Source organism: Nicotiana tomentosiformis, chromosome 5, assembly GCF_000390325.3.
Source record: "Nicotiana tomentosiformis chromosome 5, ASM39032v3, whole genome shotgun sequence".
NCBI lineage: Eukaryota > Viridiplantae > Streptophyta > Magnoliopsida > Solanales > Solanaceae > Nicotiana > Nicotiana tomentosiformis.
The window spans coordinates 29,365,358-29,385,148 of NC_090816.1; the positions used below are offsets into that span (position 1 = coordinate 29,365,358).

At 38.3% G+C, this 19,791-nt stretch overlaps 1 protein-coding gene across 1 annotated transcript; it reads right to left on the reverse strand.

The window, feature by feature from the left end:
- Positions 1-1,982: 1,982 nt before the first annotated feature.
- On the reverse strand, positions 1,983-7,459 carry LOC104098551 (calreticulin-3-like). Its single transcript, XM_009605316.4, has 14 exons — positions 7,300-7,459; positions 6,498-6,605; positions 5,971-6,163; positions 5,078-5,336; positions 4,761-4,817; positions 4,617-4,664; positions 4,033-4,119; positions 3,881-3,938; positions 3,682-3,749; positions 3,482-3,574; positions 3,337-3,393; positions 3,175-3,255; positions 2,590-2,622; positions 1,983-2,235 (listed from the first exon to the last, which is right to left on the reverse strand). The coding sequence occupies exons 1-14, from the start codon at positions 7,433-7,435 to the stop codon at positions 2,224-2,226; spliced, it is 1,290 nt and encodes a 429-aa protein (XP_009603611.1). The 5' UTR covers positions 7,436-7,459; the 3' UTR covers positions 1,983-2,223.
- Between the last annotated feature and the right edge of the window lie 12,332 nt (positions 7,460-19,791).

The window sequence follows — 19,791 nt, forward strand, 5'->3', positions numbered from 1 at the left end:
ATACCGCACGAACTTAGTCGAGCTTTCAAATCACATCAAACAACGCTAAAATTATGAATCGCACCCCAATTCAAGTCTATTGAAACTAAGGAATTCTAATTTCTACAAACGATGCCGAAACCTATCAAATCACGTCTGATTGACCTCAAATTTTGCACACAAGTCACAAATGACACCACAGACCTACTCCAACTCCCGAAACCCCAATCCGATCCCGGTAACCACAAAGTCCACTCTCGTCAAACTTTCAATTTTCAACTTTTGCTATTTCAAGCTTAATTCAACTACGGACCCCCAAATCACAATCCGGACACACTTTCAAGTTCAAAATCACCCAACGGAGCTAACGGAACCATCAAAACTCTATTCCGGAGTCGTTTATACGCAAGTCAACATCTAGTCAACCTTTTCAACTTAAACTTTCAACCTTGAGACTAAGTGTCTCAACTCATTTCGAAACTTTTTATGACTCGAACTAATTACCCCGACAAGTTACATAGCAGCTATAAAGCACAAAATGAGCAATAAATGGGGGAACGGGGCTATAACTCTCAAAACGACCGGTCGGGTCGCTACAGTTGTATTCATTATATTCAACTCACCATATTCAATTCGACTATATTAAAAAAATACAGACCTTCGGAATACATAAATACAGGCAAAAAATAATGTATTTATACAAAAGTACAATGTATTTGAGTGTATTTGTACAGAATACAATGTATTTGTATCATTGTATGTGACTCAATAGCAATGAAGAGAAGAAAGTTTGCCGTAGATGGAGTTTTTCGGCCAAGCAAAATACTGTATACTCCCTCCGTTTCAATTTATGTGAACCCATTTGACTGGGCACAGAGTTTAAAAAGAGAGAGAAGACTTTTAAACTTGTGGTGTAAAATGAGGCATATATATTTTGTGTGGCTATAAATCATTGCATAAAGGTAAATTATTTTCAAATAGGGAAATGTGTCATTCTTTTTGACATGGACTAAAAAGGAAATAGGTTCACATAAATTGAAACGGAGGGAGTACATTGTATTAAAACTAAAAATGGAGACGAACAAAAACTTGGCCCTCAAATCTTCTCCGACAACTCTGCTTCAGATTTCCAAAAGCTCAATCCGTAGCCATGGCCAGATCTATTCGCCTACTCCATCTTCGCTTCAGATCTATTCTCTTCGCTTCAGAAAGTCCACCATCGCCACCAAAAATGGCTGTTATGATGGCTGCCTTGATGGAAATGGGAGAGAGATTTGAGGGAGAAGAGAGAGGATTAAGAATCTTAGTGATAGAGAGAGAAGGAAGAGAGAGAGAAAGAACATAACTGGCGTATTTCACGCCTCAATAGTAGGGTATAAAATAAATATCTATTTTGTTATAAAATAAAAAAAGTAGCTATAAATAATAATATTTTGAAATTGTTTTGATTTATAATAAATAGGGTGTAATAGTTTACTATAGGAGATAAAATTTTCATGTCGTAAAGTTTTGTGTTTCGTTCCGTCGTCGATCAATCTATCACTCAATCACAGGCCGCTCTATCATTGTCTGATTTTTGGTTGTTTGATCACACTCGAAATTATGTATCTACTTATCGTATTTTTACCCCTGCTCGGTAGTTTTGTACTAGAAAACCGAGACCAATTTACAAACTCGTACTCTTACTTAAAAGAGAAAAGCTTCATCCCTAGACCATATAAAAGGAAAAAAACAATTAATGGGCAAAATGTTTTAAACTTTAAAGCTGCAAACGAACACTCAAAGGTTAGGCAGATTCAAAATAAATTTCACTGTAAATTTGTCACGGGCAGCACAAAAAGCAATTTGACAGAAGAATAAGATAAATTTCTTCTAGTTAAAGACTGAAGAATATGATATATATTTTTTCCAATTTAACAGGAATCCGAGGGGATGAAATGCTCTCTACCAAAAATTTCTTCATTCTCAACACACCCCTCGTTAGTATTAAGAAGATGATAAGATAATCCACAAAATATTAACTAGATTTTAAAATACTGAGCCATGTTTTGGTTGGCAAAGCACCTTTTTAAAAGAAGCTAAATAAGAAGGAAAAATAAAACTGTCTTGCGCCTAACATTGCACTATGCAAAGATAAAGCTACTGTTAGTAAAATACAACAGGAAGAACACCCAAAGCCCAAATGAATGAAGCTAAGATTTCCTTCTCAAGAATGGAAGACGTAATATGGCCTATAACACCAAGTCAAAGTTCATCCTGCAACAAAAAGAGTACCAACATCATCTATGATACAAGAAACCATGTCTGATATATATATTATAAAAAGCATCTCCAAACTTGTTTTTGTTTTTTTTGGGCCAAGCCAAATTAAATTTCATTGCAACAATTTTTAAAGCAACTCCATAAATGTTTTTGACTCATAGTATCTGAAGTAGATTTAATTTTATAAGCCAGTAAACAAGTAGGAGAGCTTTTTATACTCAGCTTATTATCCAAGAAGAGCGACAAGAAAGCAAAGATTTAGAGGATAAGTGAGGTTATTGGAAGACTCTTAGGAAATCCGGGGGAGCGAGAGAGTTGGAAGAGAAGAACAGTTCATTCTGAACTTACATGATAATCATCATCGTAATCACGGTGATAGCGCTGCAAAACAAAAATTTGTCAGCAAAGTTAGACACTATTTAACCAACAGAATTACTGGGGAAAGAAAAAGAGAAATTGACATAGAATACCAGAGTGGCATAATGAATACTACAAAGTTTATCATTGTAATTGATTATTATTGCTTTACTGAATTTGTTTAACATGAAGACCAAATCACTGGCCAGAAGCTCTAATTAGGTCTGATTGAATGCTTATTGAGCAACCAAAGCCATAAGTTGAGGGTTCCCAACTTATGGCTTTTTAGCTTAAAAGCTACTTGAGCTTGAAATTTGATAACAAAAGGAAGACAAAGTTGTCAGAGATAAAGTGTATAATCAAGTCATAATCAGCTAACTCCGAATCATTCAAAGAAGTTAAACAAGCAGAAAGTGATAGTCATAGAAATTGAAAACAGAGTAGCTACGATCTCGAACTAGGAAGGAATTACAACAAAATAAGAAATGGGGCAAGGGAAAAAGAGAGTAAATGATGGCAGAAAACTAAAGGGAAAAGCACATAGCATGTTGAGTTCAGAAGATCTGAAACACTGACCCTCTTGTTTCTATCTCTATGCCTGTCCCTATCCCTTTCTCTTCTCCTCCTTTCACCTTCCTCTCTTGCTCGTCGGGCTTCCTGAAAATTCCCACTACTTTAGCACTTGCGCCCAGAAAAGACATGATATGCGTATTAAATAAATGAAAACTGGATATCAACCTCTTCCTCTTTTGCTTTTCTCACTTTCTCTGCTTCCTCAAAAGCCTCCTTTTCAGCCTGCAGATATTGGTTTCAAGAAATCCAAGTTTTGAAGAAGCAAGGAAGCTAGCACCAGTCAACATAGGACAAGGGATCAAGGACAAACCTCCCTATTAGCAAAGACTTCCTCAATCACTTTGTTTGCATAATCCGGCTCATTGCATATCAGTATGTTGTCAAATACAGAACCTGCCTTCACCTGCAGCCCATGACAAAACACATCAGTACATCACCCGTTCTAATTTCATAGAGGAAAACCTACATGTGAAAAGACAACATTATCCTAGTTCAGTCTACTCAACTTACCTGCCAAACTTCGATCCCAACATATTTGATAGGCTTCAGCACATAGAGGTCAGGATCATCTTCAAATTCTGGAGAGAGAGAGAGAGAGAGAGAGAGAGAGAGAGAGAGATCAGAACGGATTTTCAATAAAATGACAAAAATTCAGAACATTGGCAAGTGTATTAAAATGCATCTCGATACAAATGCATACATCCATTACCTGGATTATCAATCCAAGGAGTCCTCCATTTACCTTTATAATTAGGGTTCTTTATTTTCTGGGACATAAGATACACTCGCTAAGTAGATATTCCAGTTACAACTCGAAGATTTCAAGCTTCATAATTAGAAGTCAGAAAGATTCTCACATACCTTTCGTTTCCATGGACCCTTATACGCTGGATTAGGTATTTTTGGTGGTCTCCAGATACCGTCCTCTTCATCATCCCAGTGATCAGGCTAAAATAGAATAGCAACTTTGGAAGTTTAGCTTGCTAAGTTACAAGATGTAAGTTCATTGGTGTAAACAGGCCTCTAACATGTCTCAACTATGATATATGGAAGGACAATGAAGTATTTGTACACATTCCCCCTCCGTTACTACTGAAAAGGGACTTAACATTTTCTATAAGTGCGGATGGGGAAGTAAAGAAACCCGCTAAGACAGTGATGACAAGCGAGTACATCACTTGTGGAATAAAGTTAGTTTTACAAAGAATAAGAATGTTTGTAGTGATATAACAGACAAATTGGTTAGCAAACTACATGCGAACGAAAAAAATCACTACAGAGGAAAAAAATAAAAAAGTTCACTGCCAAGGAGTAAAAAACTGATTTATAAAACTAAAGAAAAGAGCCTTTTCAGAATAACCACACCTCAGAAAAATTAACTTCAGAACATCATCCATAACATGGGTTACATTAAGACAGTGTACATTAAAGCCTGCTGAACTAACCTTTTTAGCTTTTGGGTCAGGAATCTCTCTTGGAATAGAGTCATATCCCTGGAGTAAAAAGTAGTGCAATAAGGAAAAATTCAAAAAACCAACTCAAAGCATAAGAAACCAAAGAAAACTGACGAAATGTGCAGTATGAACTACCTCTGGTTTGACCTCGTTTGGGTCCTCTATATATTCTCTATCATCCCAATCTGCAGGCTATAAGCAATGGAAATCACATAAGGCATTTGAAAATGAGCAGACGAGTATCAGAAATTTTTACAGAATAAGTAAAGGAAAGGAATGCAAAGAAGAACCTAAAATTGTCAAAATATCAATAGAAGAAATTGGGGGGAAATAGCTGATAAATAGGATTTCTGCGCCAAACTGTTGAAGGTGCCAATGTAACAATACACATGAATTGGGTTTAGGGGCACAAACAAGTCTTGCCTAAAGCACCTAACTTTTTTCTGAAATACCTTTTTTGCATTTACATCTTTAATTTTCCGAGGAGGAAGGATATCCCAGTCCGTATACATGCTTCCAGAATCCCTTTCTCGACCATCAATCCAGATGCTGTATGATGCATCAGGTCTAAGAATGAATGTGTAGAAATGGGTTAACTTGTCTGTTTCACATTGTAGATCCTTTTTGATGGGATAATTCTGGCCTTGGTAGGAAAGTATAACATGAAGTTTCTTTGTCTGTGTACCACAGATATCCGGTCCAAACATCATACTGCAGAAACAAAAACTCTTTTGTAAATTAAAGTGGAAAAAGTACGTACCATGTAAACAAACTACTATAAAAACTATGTAACCTAGAGCTTATACATAAAAGGAACATCTGGCACTTTTTGGCTTGTTTAGATAAAGGAACTCTATTGTTCACCTCTTTGTGCTAGCTTTAATTTTGATCCTTGAACCTATTTACAGTAACTACACTCAGTTTGCACATACCGATCATTGAAGTTTGACCAAGGTTAGATGTGTATCCAATCTCATAACCACTTTCTAATCAGGGAGATAAACAAGCTGAAGTTTGACCAATGTTTATCTGAACTCACAACCCCTTTTACTAATTAAGGCCATCGACAAGCTGGCTTGGTGTACTTTCAGATAAAAGTGAAAATCGGGGCTCAGGAGTGACAATTTACAGAATTTAGTTCAGGCAGATGATTAGTCTATCTCTTAAAAGAAACGCATTTCACATGAGAACTAAGTTTATACTCCCCCTTTTTCAGAAATCAAATTCTGGGTCTGCAAGCCAAAATATCACAGAATACAAACAGATCTTATGAAATTCGTGTCTACGCAACTCTAAACTTTCTTCTCCGGTATGGGATGTCTTAAAAACATAGTGAGAAACAAACCTATAAGGGGTGTCTCCCCCGAATTTCTTCTGGTTGACATATCCAGAGAGAAGCTTTATGTAACCTCCACCACATTCAATGTCCTGCTCAAACTTTATAGAATACTGTACAACCAACGTTCTGTTCTTGTTGCTAAATTCTGGTACCTTAGCAGAGATGGCAAAATGTTTGGCATCATTTGACGTCTGAATACCTGCAAAATCACAATCATCCTGAAATCTGCCACTGAAGCCATTTAAACAAATGTCCATGGACTTGTCAGCTTCATGGGGTCTTTAGTCAAATGAATTATAACCATCACAAAATTGCAAAATGTTAAATGGCTACAAAAGAATCCTAATAGTTTCAGGTTTGTCTCATAGCGAGGATTTAGAAAGTGGATTTCCAGTGTACTTTATTGTCTCCTTTCTTTTTTTTGTGATTAGTAGTGGACGGTTTAGCATATAAGAATAGCTGAAGAGTCCATCTGAAAGCTTTTTTTACACACATGAACACTTCCAAAAAAGAACTGATAAGAGTCGAAGCACCTTTATCATCAGGATCACCAGCCCATTTTCCAGCTGTATGCTTAAATGAACCTGCTTTCCCTTCACTCCTTTTCCAGTCAGACTTCACCCATCTGCTCCGCCAATCATCTTTTTAACAACACAACAGGGAAAAGAAACAAGAAAACAATAAATTAATCAGTGTGTAATCACAGCAAAAGGGATCAACAATCCCACAGTAATCCTCTAACTATGAAGCAAGAGCTTATACAGAAGTGGACTGATCTGACTCTTCTGCTCATAAAGTCACTAATAACTACATCAATAATTCAAGCATATTCATACAAAAATAAGTCCACCCCATGTATCAATAATTCATTCAAACTCGCCCATAACTTCTGCAGCCCAAAAAATCTTCTTTTTTTTCCCCCTTCAAGCAACTTCTGGATCAACTAAAAATACAATGGAACTAGTGAAAAGACACAAAAAAGAAGTTCACCAATTGATTTCATGCTTCATTTGAATTAACCATAAGCTCATCCAATCCAAAAATCTCCCAGTTCTTTTAAAGAAGGAAAAAAATTCTAAGTGGATAGTAATAAAAAAATATAGACAATCCTCAAACATGGCCATGCTAATCTTCTCTGTAATCATTCCAGTTTTATTCTATGTCACAAAAGGGGCAATATTTCATTGGAAATTTATTGGGTCTAATCAGAAGTATCAAAAATCAATTCTTTTCATACCATTTACAGAAGAAAAAAAAAAGGTATGGAACAGCAAGATCAAAAATGAAACTATGAAATAGCATTAAAAGAATAAAGAAAAGAAAAATAATGAGTACCATCAAACTGTTCTTCGAAAAAGATCTCAGAGAATGAAGGGATGAAAAGTGAGAAGAGTAACAAAACTAGTAGAAATGATTCAACTGAGAAGACTAATTTTAGACTTGTTCTTTGCTCATGCTTGGACAGAGCCATTTGCCCATTGTGGAAATTTGAGGGTCGTTAGAGTAATTATAGAAAGTTCCTTTTCGGTTTAAACCTTGATTTTCGTTTATTTACGGAATTACCCTATTAGTCTTTTTGTTTTTCTATTGACTTTTTAAAAAATGTTGTCCAATCAGAATAGGCTTTGCACGTCGCTTTGTCTAACGGGTTTTGCTTCTAGTACATTGCTTGTCCTCAGTCCACTTATTAGGTTGTTTTGCCGACCAAAATGCGCGTAAAACAAAAAAGAAGAGTTACCTAAATATATATATATATATATATATATATATATATATATATATATATATATATATATATATAACGCTCTTTTAAAGAGCGCTATATTTTAACGGACGTTTTTGGACGTTAAGATATAACCCTCTTTAAAAGAGCGTTATACATATATAACGCCCTTATAAACCGCGTTATGCATAGGCTGATAAGACAACTATGCATAGCGCGATATATAAAAGCGTTGTTATATACCGCGCTATACATAGATAAAAACGGTCCCCTTCCCTTCTTCCCCGCGATTAAAACCAGTCCCCTTCCCCTTTTTAAAAAAAATCTGAACAGTCCCCCTCCCCCCACCAAAAAAAAATTCTCCAAAACAAATCCGAGTGGATCCCACCCGTCACACAAAAACGACAAGATTGGAGGTCCCGCATCGTAGCCAAGCCTTCTATTGTTGTGGTTTGCTTGTTTCGGACTCAAATTTTCAATTTATCAACTTTCCGAAAAACATAAATCGAGGTATTTCGATTTAGTTTATGTCGAAACTCGTATAAATAATGCATATTAGTTGTTTTGAATGTGTTTTCATGTTATTTTGTGTTTTATTTTTACGATTAAACTAGTATGTTATTTTTATCCGGACTAAGATATTAGTGTTCTAAAAAAATATGTAAAAATTAAAAAATCGTTATTATTTGTTAATAAAAATATTTAATAAATTTCTTTTACTGTTTTATATGTATTTTCGTGAATGTTTTGTGATTAAATGTATTGTTGTTTTTATCTAGTTTAGATTATTTATTTGCTTAAAGACTAGTAATATAGTACTCTTTTAGCGTAATAAAATGTAGAGCCTTTTAGCGTAGTATCCATGTAGTTTAAGTATCTCTTATATTGATAGATCAAACACAAACTCTGTCCAATTTACAAAAATTAATTATTTAATTTATAAAACAAACATATAAAATTATGAAACTAACATGTAAAATATTAAAATTGACACACATAAGAATTCAGGATAGTTTGGTGCTATTGGGCCTCAAATATCGAGTCTGGAACCCATAGATATATATTCTGTCCAATTAAATATTGTATAATTATAAAAAAATAATTATTTAATTTACACAACAAACATACAAAATTATGAAAATAATAAAATTGACACATACAAGAATTCAGGATAGCTTTGTGCTATTGGGCCTCAAAAATCGAGCCTGAAACCCATAGATATATACTCTGTCCAATTAAATATTGTATAATTATAAAAAATAATTATTTAATTTACACAACAAACATACAAAATTATGAAAATAATAAAATTGATACATACAAGAATTCGGGATAGTTTGGTGCTACTAGGCCTCAAATATCGAGCCTGAAACCCATAGATATATACTTTGTCCAATTAAATATTGTATAATTATAAAAAATAATTATTTAATTTACACAACAAACATACAAAATTATGAAAATAATAAAATTGACACATACAAGAATTCAGGATAGCTTGGTACTACTAGGCCTCAAATATCGAGCCTGGAACCCATAGATATATACTCTATCCAATTAAATATTATAGAATTATAAAAAATAATTATTTAATTTACACAACAAACATACAAAATTATGAAATAAGTAAAATTGACACATACAAGAATTCAGGATAGCTTGGTGCTACTGGCCTCAAATATCGAGTCTGGAACCCATAGATATATACTTTGTCCAATTAAATATTGTAGAATTATAAAAAATAATTATTTAATTTACAGATCAAACATACAATTAATGTTGTTTAATTTACAGTAGACGACATGGACGTGCCGCCTATGCATCCCGGACCTTTCTCCGATGAGCTATTAGTATTACAGGGCGATCATAGGTCCGCCCACGTATGGGAGGGAGAGTTACTGGCCCAGACTCTCCCGCCAGGAGAGTGGACGACATGTGGGATTTTATGAAGGACAGAGATCTACATCCCCGTGTAGTCCAGCACCTGCGGGTTACGGGCTTCTACAAGATTTTGGAGATCGGGCGGCTGCAGCTCGACTGGTCTTTGGTCACGGCCCCTATAGAGCGGTGGCGACCGGAGACGCACACATTCCACTGCCCATTGGCGAGGCCACCATCACGCTGCAGGACGTGAAGGTATTATATGGGCTGCCCGTTGATGGACTGCCCGTTGCACTGCCTCAGGCCATGAGAGAGATGATGCGTGGGCAGTATTTGGACATGCTACAGCAGCTCACTGTTTTTAGGCCACAGGATGAGACTGCACACTCAGGGGCCAGTCGCATGAGTTTGACAGCTATTCGACAGCATTTGGAGATATTGCACCCCGACATCACTAGCGAGACCGATGATCTGCATATTCACCGGTATACGAGGTTGCTGCTTCTCTTTATGTTTGGAGGGGTCTTGTTCCCGAACACTTCGGGGAACCTAGTCAGTTTGAGATTTCTTCATCATCTTCAGCGGCTAGATGATTTACCCCAGTACAGCTGGGGTGCTGCTGTTCTAGCCTACTTGTACAGGCAGACGTGTCGGGCGAGCATGGGCACCCAACATGACGTATGTGGATTTTTGCTGCTGCTACAGGTGACAACATATTCGAATACACTATTCACTATAACATATCTAGTAAAAATTAATCTTAAATTTTACGTCAACTTTGTATGTTAGGTTTGGGCCTGGGAGCAGTTCCTGCAGTTGCAGCCACCTCTACCACCATTACCTCTGGATGTACCACCTCTGTTTCTCCCTCTAGCTAGGAGGTTGGTTCTCCGGCGGGGATACGTACATATCTACGAGGCTCAACATAATCTCCCCCTTTGCAGGGATTTATTGGATATGCTGGAGGGCACACAAGTAAATGTATACCTAAGTTTACTTGGTATAACTTCACATGTGTTGCGCATACTCACGTTTTCTGTTGTTATTTAATAGTTAATCTGGACGCCATACAGCGACGACTTGATAGGTGGCCTACCCGATTATTGCTCGGCCGGCCGACTGATTTGGAGCACTTCTGTCCCGCTTATGTGCCTCGATACTGTGGAGCATCATGCCACGGAGCGGGTACTTCGCCAGTTTGGCCGTCCGCAGCTTGTACCGAGAGGGACCACATGGGAGCCCACACATTATCAGCAGGATGATCGTTCCAGTATAGACGACGCACATGTGGCATGGCTAGAGGCGCAGGTCGATACTTGGGACCGACGAGCTGACCTAATTCAGCCTCCCTCCCCTCCTTCATAGAGCCGGACGGATACTATTCATGAGTATATGCCCTGGTACCGCCGCGTTACTCGACTTTTCGTCGGGAATTCCATTCATCGAGCTGGAGGTCGGTACATTCCATATGCTGGGCGGCACGAGGCCCTGGTATGTTTTCTGGTATTATTACTTATATAACTGTAACATAGTGTTCTGTAGTTTATATTTTATATGTTGTGCAGGCTATTGACCTATATATAGTCTACCATATGGGATTGTAGATGCAGCAGCATGCCGGCGAGGGAGCGGTCGCTTTGCACGATTATGGCCGGTAGCTTGCAGAGGTGGCTGCTCGGACACTGCAGCGAGCCCGAGAGGATCAGCGCTTAGGACACAACCCTGCTTATGTGGCTCCAGAGCAGTACCAACGAGGTAGGGGTGCCCCACGAGGTAGGGGTTCCCAACGAGGCAGGGCTGCCCCACGGGGTCGTGGTGGGCGGCGAGGAGGTGGTCCCCAGCAATGGGGGCGTTGAGGCCCCTGTTGATGATGTTGATGCTGATCTACCGGGTGACCTTCATGAGCCGGACGAGTATCCCAGCAGCATGTCGTCATACAGCCTTGGGCTACAGCTCACTCCAGGGACGTCGCAGGTGACCCCATCAGGTCCATTATTGATCACGGGCACAGACATTACCGGAGAGGATTGGGATGCATACTTCCCAGGCCCATCGACCGCTGCTGAGGATCGGCCAACCCAAGATGTGGATAGTGGGCGCCGACTGAGTTATGGCTCATCATCGAGGGGTGTTGGGGAGCTTTCACAGGCGCAGGTATGTTTTTATTAGTATTTACTTTAATTTTTTTTTCTTTTCTCATTTATTTTCCATAAATAACTTTATTAATTTTCTTATTAAGGCTTCATCCTCGCCCGTCACGAAGGCCGCTTTGTGCGATGCTAACCTGGCTGCGATGGATGATTATATTCAGGAGGCCGACGAGATCATGGTAAAACACTTTAAATTGTTGTGACTTAATATATATTTTCCTAGACTAAGCTGACTTATTCTTCTGTAGGTTACTACTGGACCGACGACCCCTTCTACCGATCCTACCAGCACTACTGATGATCATGCTGCAGCGCATCCTGCTATAAAGAGGCGACATGATGAGGATGATCCTGATAGCGTAGCCGGGCGGGATGGGATGCGCCTCAGGCCAGCGGCTGCATTGAAGCACACAGGTTGTGGAACACATTGATTTTTTTTATTGTATTTGATGTAAATATTATTTTATGTAAATAATAGCAACAATTTTTATGTTTTCGTTATATGCGCATTATGTATATATTTTTCGGGTTCTTCATTATTTTAATACTGCAACACAAACACAAACACAAACACAACAACTTAACATAATTTAAATTCGGCACACATAATGAAAATACATGACATGGAAAGCATAAAGATAAAATACAACACTGAACACATACATTGGTTTGTTTAGTCAACTATTCTCTTCTTCAACCACTCAAATTGATCGAACATCTTATTTTTTTCTTCTTCCACCTCTTTTAGTTTCTCCTTCAACGCCGCAATTTCTGTTTATACATAATCTCATCACGTATCTTTTGTTCAAATCATGAATATACTGCAAAGTTTATTTGTAGCATTCCTGCTTACAGGGTTCATCAATCCATACCTCAAAATTGCAAATAGATTCGTCGGGAATTCTATAAAACTTGTTCACACACATCCAGTATCGGCGCCCAACTTCACCATCATCCCAACAGTCCTTCATCATACATGTTTTGCCATACTGGCACCTTGGTACATAAAGGCGTTCAGACATTTGTTAAAGCGAAAAAAAAAACCCTGCTTTTATGGAGAGTTTTGCTATTGGTTATTGTTAAGCACAGAAAATAACTAGAATGCGCCCGTTATTTATAGGCAAGACAACACACATAATATAGTATTTAACCGCGCTATGCTTACACATAACGTAGTATTTAACCGTGCTATGCTTCGCATGTTAAAGATTCTTTCGGATACAAAATAGCTTTTTCGCAGGCGGGCAACTTTTCAGTTCGACAAGACAACACACATAACGTAGTATTTAACCACGCTATACTTCGCGTGTTAAAGATTCTTTCGGATACAAAATAGCTTTTTCGCAGGCGGGCAGCTTTTCAGTTCGACAAGACAACACACATAACGTAGTATTTAACCGCGCTATGCTAACACATAACATAGTATTTAACCGCGCTATATATATTCACATATTTATCAAAAATCTTCCTACTCTGACAGTGTAGTTTTCTAATAATATTTTTAGTGTGAAATTCGAAGGTCTACTAAAATATTTCCGTTTTATTAATCCAATACTATTTTTGATTACATGAATGGGAGGCAGAAATTCATTAATTTACTCAACTTAAAAATGGACCATTATCAATAAGATTTAACAACAATGGAAACATAATTTTATTTGATACATATCGCAACATAAACAAGTACATACACTTATTACAACTACATTACGAAACCCAGTTACTACGTGTATCCTTGATAGTTGGGCACATTAGAAGAACTCCCGCCACGAGCTGGATTACCACCGCCACCCAAACCAACCGAAGGACATTTTCGACGGTCATGTCCTGTTTGCGAGCATATACCATAGTTGCGCGCATAAACGGTATCGCTAACATCCATTTGGTTCCGTATACGCATTCTCTTCTGCACCTGTATTCGACGCAAAAACTCCTTGTTACACACCATTTTAAATGGTTCCGGCAGCCAATAATGCTCAACACCCACTGGCTGCAACTGCCCACTATAGGTGTTTAATTATGCAGTGACACTATATTGTTTATCAACGTAGTTGGTTGTCCCTAAACCAACATATTAAAAGCACCTGATGGCATGTGAGCACGACATGTGGTAGATGGACCATTTCCCACAAGAGCATAACCTTGTAGATTCATTTATGGTATGTACATTATTCCCCCGGTTTTGATGGATAGCAGTGCGAACTTCAAAAATATTTTTGTCGTGATCATACTGTAAAAATGAATGTCAATGTGCTCGCCGCCTGTATTTCTCAAATCTCTTCATCGGCAGTGGCATAAATTCAACACCCCTTTCCATCAATGACGTTGCAGCTGCAGCCCTTTCAACAAACCTCTCCGCCATCAGCTTGAATGACATGCACACCATGGCAGTGACAGGCAATCCTCTTGCCGACTTCAATAACCCGTTGAAAGACTCTAACACATTTGTAATCAGAATTTCCCATCTTCTTCCACCATTCGCATGTAAAGTCCACTTGTCAAGCTCATGTCGCATCAACCAACCATATGCTCTCTCGTCTTCCTGCCTGATAGATTCCATGTGCCTCCGGAATTTATGCTCTTGGTGTTCTGTTGCTGCCATCCACATCAAATCATGCAGATCCTTGTTGGGATGTGCCTTTTGGAAATTGGCCTTCAGGTGCCTTACACAGTAACGGTGGTAGGCATAAAGTTCTTGCCACGCAGGCAAATTCTGTATAGAACTTAAGATACCACCATGCCGATCAAATATTAAACAAATACCGGAATGTTGTTTGACAACGTGCTCTTTCAAATGGTTCAAAAATAGCGTCCATGTCTCTTGGCTTTCATTGGCACAAATAGAAAAAGCTAGAGGAAATATTTATCCATTAGCATCTACTGCAACGGCGATCAACAACTTGATATCATACTTTCCATAGACATGAGTGTCGTCTATGGATATTACCAGCCGGCAATGCGGAAAACCATCAATTGCTGGTTTAAATGCCCAGAACACGTAATTGAATATATATTCTGGTCTTCCCGGACTCCGCTCAAGCTTCCATGCAACAACCGTCCCGGGGTTAAAGTGCTGCAGTGCGGCCATCTAACTGGGTAGAGCTGCAAATGACTTATCCCAGTTACCATAAATAATTTCAAACGCACGTTTGCGCCCGAGAAATGCCTTTCTTTTGGTAATAGTATGGCCATATTCCTGGTGGACTGATGTAATTCACTCTTTGATTTTATACCTTATGGACGCTTCAAGGTGTGGAATAAGGACAAGAGAAATCAAGTCAATATCCAAGTTGTAGTGATTCCCATTGAATGTGTCCATTTCACATATGTGGGTGGGAATATATTTACCCACTTTCCACAGACCTGCGTTCTTCTTGCTCGCACGCAGCATCCAATGACAACCCCTAAACCATCTGCGGCAAACAACCTTGTATACATCCGGACTTGACTCCCATACCGTCATCTCACGACACTCTTTTACGCGGTACATTTTTGCCGCCCTGCTTAGGCGCACTTTATCAGGAAAAAGCATGCCCTTTGCCAGCACCGTTGGTCTAGAATCATCCCACATTGTTGTCCGAATTTCATCAAAATCCCTTGTTAGAGCATCCATATCCGGCATACTTGGCAAATGATCAAGGCAGGGAATCTTCCTTGAATGAAATGACACTTGGGACTCGTACACTCTTGGTTTAATGGGGGATGGAGCATACTCCCTCATCAAATCAGGTCCTTCATTCTCTTCCTCCTCATCACCATCCTCACAAGGGAAGGGTGTGTCGTCTCCGGAATCATCGGCATTGTTGTCATAATCACTGTTCTCTTCCTCACTCTGTGCATCTGCCAGATCCCGATTTAATATATCGTCTTCGGGCAATTGAGTCAGGACAGGTGGTTCAACTTGCTCGTTTTTACTGCACAAACAACAAAATAAACATCATTACTGAAATTAATAAATACTTTCCATATAGTTGTATCACTTCACTTACAAGCCGTAATGTGTTGACATTCCTTGATGGACATTATCATGTTGGCGATGACTCCCAGATGGACCACCATGATCCAACACACTAGAACTACACATATTCCAACTGGTCGTGGGTTCATAACTTGTAAAAGTCATATCTGGTCGGTACCCCCTATGGAATATATGAGCATTAATACAAATTCAATACAACAAAAATATACATCATAACCGAAAGGAAAATTGAAGTTTACCACTCGTCTTGTGGATTATGTAAAGCAGGAGAGAAATTATTTCCTCGCCCCTCATTCGCCGGTGGGGATAAGTTTAAATCAGGACAAACTCTTTCATCCGGAACCTGTCCGGCAAAAACTGCTCCAGAATAACCACCCGATGACTGAGGGTTATCCCTACTATGCGCAACCTCATTATTGCGAACGTCTGCGACCTTGACGTACATTTCCAACATTTTTATCACAAGAAATTCCCGGTATTCATCCGGAGTCCTCAAAAAATCCCTCAAAGTTTCATCATCGTCGATGTTAAACTCAGCATAACAAGCAACCCCTTGCGGAGTGACAGAGTACGGATATCTTCCGGTTACTTTAAGGTTCACCGAATGTTTCCTCACACTCATTTTATTACATAACAACGATACCAATCTATCGTACTCCATTGTAAGTGGAAACTTAACATGACACTGTGGAGATAAACTATAGCTCACAAAGTTATTAGCCACCACAACCTCACCCCCCCCCCCCAATATAATAAAACCCTTACTTTTCTCTCTTCAGACATTATGAAAAAATGCTTGAGAATTTAACAAAAATAAAAATTTGAACGGGAGTTAGGAATATTTTTGAATGGATTTTTGTAAAATCCTAACGCCTTTAAATAAGGCAATGCATAGCTCAGGGGGGCTGAATATTTTTAGGTATAGCGCTTTTTTAAAGGGCGCTATACAAATCTGAATTATTGTTATGTTAGTTAAACGTAGGAGACTTATTGGTGGGACCACAAAACATGTATAGCGCTCTTTATAACTGCGCTATACATATATAGTGCTCTTTCTAAAGGCGTTATATGTATAACGCTCTTTTAAATAGCGTTATACCTTAACATCCAAGGATGTCATTACCCAAAAGAGTTGCATCTAGTCCGGATGTTAAGGATGGATTGGGAGGGGGTATGAGACGCACTCCCTCTATGGAGACAGATCCGTATGAGGACCAGGGTGAGTCACTCCCTCAGATAACCCTGATTCCACTAGTACTAGAGGAGCTGAAGGAGGCTCCAGCATCATTAACTCTGTGAGTTCCACCACCGACTCTGTCTTATAAGAACAACAACAAGAGTATTGACACAGTTGGTAGCCTCTCGGGATTGGCATCACCCGAGGGCCTCTGATAATGTTATAGCCCTTGAAGGGTCAAGAAATTCACAATCTAAGGAGTTCAGAGAGTGAGATCCATCTATATTTCCAAGATATGATTCTAATGAAGCTATGGGATGGACTAAGAGAGCCAGGATAGGTGATGATTACAGAGGATTGCTGGATGGTGGTAAGTTATAGCAGGTTGGGTTTGCGCAGTGACTTGCACGTGATTAGATAAGTAAAGCAATATTATACAGCTAAAGAATGAGGCCTGTTAGAGTACGAGAAGTCGAGAATCAAGGATGTTTTGTTGAAATTACTTCGAAAGAAACGAGAAGTGGAATGTTGTGAAAGGTTTGTGCGAAACCAAATAGAGCAATATGAGTGAATATGGAAGACTATTAAGGGACGTAAGTTAAAGTATGGGAGTACAATAAGATATATAGACAAGTGATCTCTAAGGTTATAAAGCAATATGGGCCCATTTTCATTAAATGTGGATTAGTAATGTTAAGGGGGATTATTGGAAGGTCAATTTAACCATACAGATGCCAGGTGCTGATATCAGAGGATGACTTAGATGAACTAGAATTAAGGTACCGATTACAGACTCAAAGGACTCTCATACTAGCTAGCATTGCAATGATAGTACCCTAAAAGAAATTTGTAAAGATATCCTTGACAAACCACGTGAACTAAAGTTAAACTCGTCGAAAGAAGGCATGCCGACAAGAACGTATGACTTACTACATATATAGACCCTTATAAATTTTTTCAGAGGAAGAAAGGTTACCCATATGACAATTGTAAGCTACTAGAAATACGGACCTACGGAAGATGGAAAGACGAGTAGGACTTCAAGCGTGAAACATTGAACTATTTTCCTAAGAGGGGAAGACGAGTTGGTAAATCACTACGTCTAGAGAAATTTTGCTTAACAACAAAAAGATTGAAGGATTGGGACAGAAAGGCGCATAAGCAATTTTAAAGTAACGCACGGGTACAAAGGATATAGAAAAGAGACAATATTGGGTTATAAATAGACAACAATCATAGTCAAATACTTTATTCATGGGAATGTTAATGTGAAGAATTTGATAAAGTTGGAAGATATAACTCCAAAAGAAATTGCTGAGATTGAAAGGAGAAGGAAGAACAACCATAAGGAATTAGAAAGGGACTCGAGTACGATGAATCTTGAAATTAAAGATAGACCATGGTAATGTCTAAATGTTGCAACCATAAGGGATAATCGAGATGACAACAAGAACAAGAGAGTTAGTACGATATCTCAAGGAAAAAAATCTAAAGAAGAGAAACCACCAAAGTGGAAATAATAAAGTCGACATCAAGGATAAAACATATGATAGACAACAAGGAAAGGACGAAGTAGAAAGAAGCAGTATGAAGGTAAGTTGTTTCACAACAAAGAATACATCAAATGTATATGGTAACAAGAAGATGAAAATCAATTTATGAGTTCCAGAACTATATATACAAGGGATTCAGAATGTGTGGGAATTAGATCAGGGTTGCAAAGAAGGAATATCATAATATAAGCCAAATAAGAAGTCGTTGACAACTAGGGGCTGTGAGAAAAATAAGGAGGAATGGAGAATCGTAGTGGTATACATGTTTCATATAAGGCGCCTTAGAACTAGAATAAAAAGAGCGGAACTAAGATTGTAATGGATGCGTTTACTCGTAAGTCAATAAAAAGAGCGGAACTAAGATTGTAATGGATGCGTTTACTCGTAAGTCATGAGTAGTTTAATAAATGAGCACGCCCAAAAGGAAAAAGGGGTTGACTAAAGGTCTTCACCAATTAATATGTTCGAAATATGCTTGGCAGAATTAGTTAATAAAAGTATAACGGCCAGGAATACGGTAGAGTCATCTCTTGTAGATAGGGAAGATTTTCGTTTTAGGGAAAGTTAAAAGAAATATTCGGCAAGAGACAACTACAGCTTTTTGAGTCTATTGAAGGAGGGATCTTGAAATATCATGGACGATTGTGTATTGGGATAGAGGTTCATTATTCATTCTATTCTATTCATCTCAGAACGTCAAAAGTATACCATGATGTCAAAGGATTACATTGGTAGGATGACATGAAGGAAATCATTGTAGGGTTCGTAGCTTAATATTCAAGTTGCTGACCGAAAAAAATACATCATGAACCCAATGGATTGACACAAATAAAGTAACCCAATATGGAAAGGAGAAAATATTGGCAAAAGATTCGTTACAAATATAGAAAGTTTGACTCCACATGGACGACTGTGGTTAGTTTGACAAAAATCGAATTATTTTTATTGGACAAATTACTAAAGGTTATGTAAAACAGAAGGATGCAAAAGGTAGATCGGGTACAAAATATTTCTGCCTTGATTACAGTTAATAGAGGTGCTCAGTTACAGATAGCTTCTGAAAGCCCTCTCAAGAAACATAGGCACATAAGCTAATTCGAACAAGTAAAGTGTATAATTCAGATGCTCAAAGACATGTTACAAGCTAAGATGCCAAATGTTATGGAAGGATGGGATAATCAATTACCGACTATTGAGTAGTGCACAATAATAACTATAGTAGTATCTATACATACGGGAGGATCAACAACAACAATAATAATATATCCAGTATTATCCCACACCGTGGGGTCTGGGGAGGGTAGTGTGTACAAAAGCCATATAAAAGCAGAATAAAAATAACAAGACAGTAAGGTAGTCAACAA

Bases quoted from the DNA above. Each gene is read 5' to 3' on its own strand.
- LOC104098551 (XM_009605316.4), bottom strand. From the start codon at position 7,435: ATGGCTCTGTCCAAGCATGAGCAAAGAACAAGTCTAAAATTAGTCTTC. The intron at 6,164-6,497 runs GTGCTTCGACTC...GTGATTTTGCAG, and splicing joins TGGTGATCCTGATGATAAAG to GTATTCAGACGTCAAATGAT. The intron at 3,939-4,032 runs GTATGTGAGAAT...CTTATGTCCCAG, and splicing joins AGGGTCCATGGAAACGAAAG to AAAATAAAGAACCCTAATTA.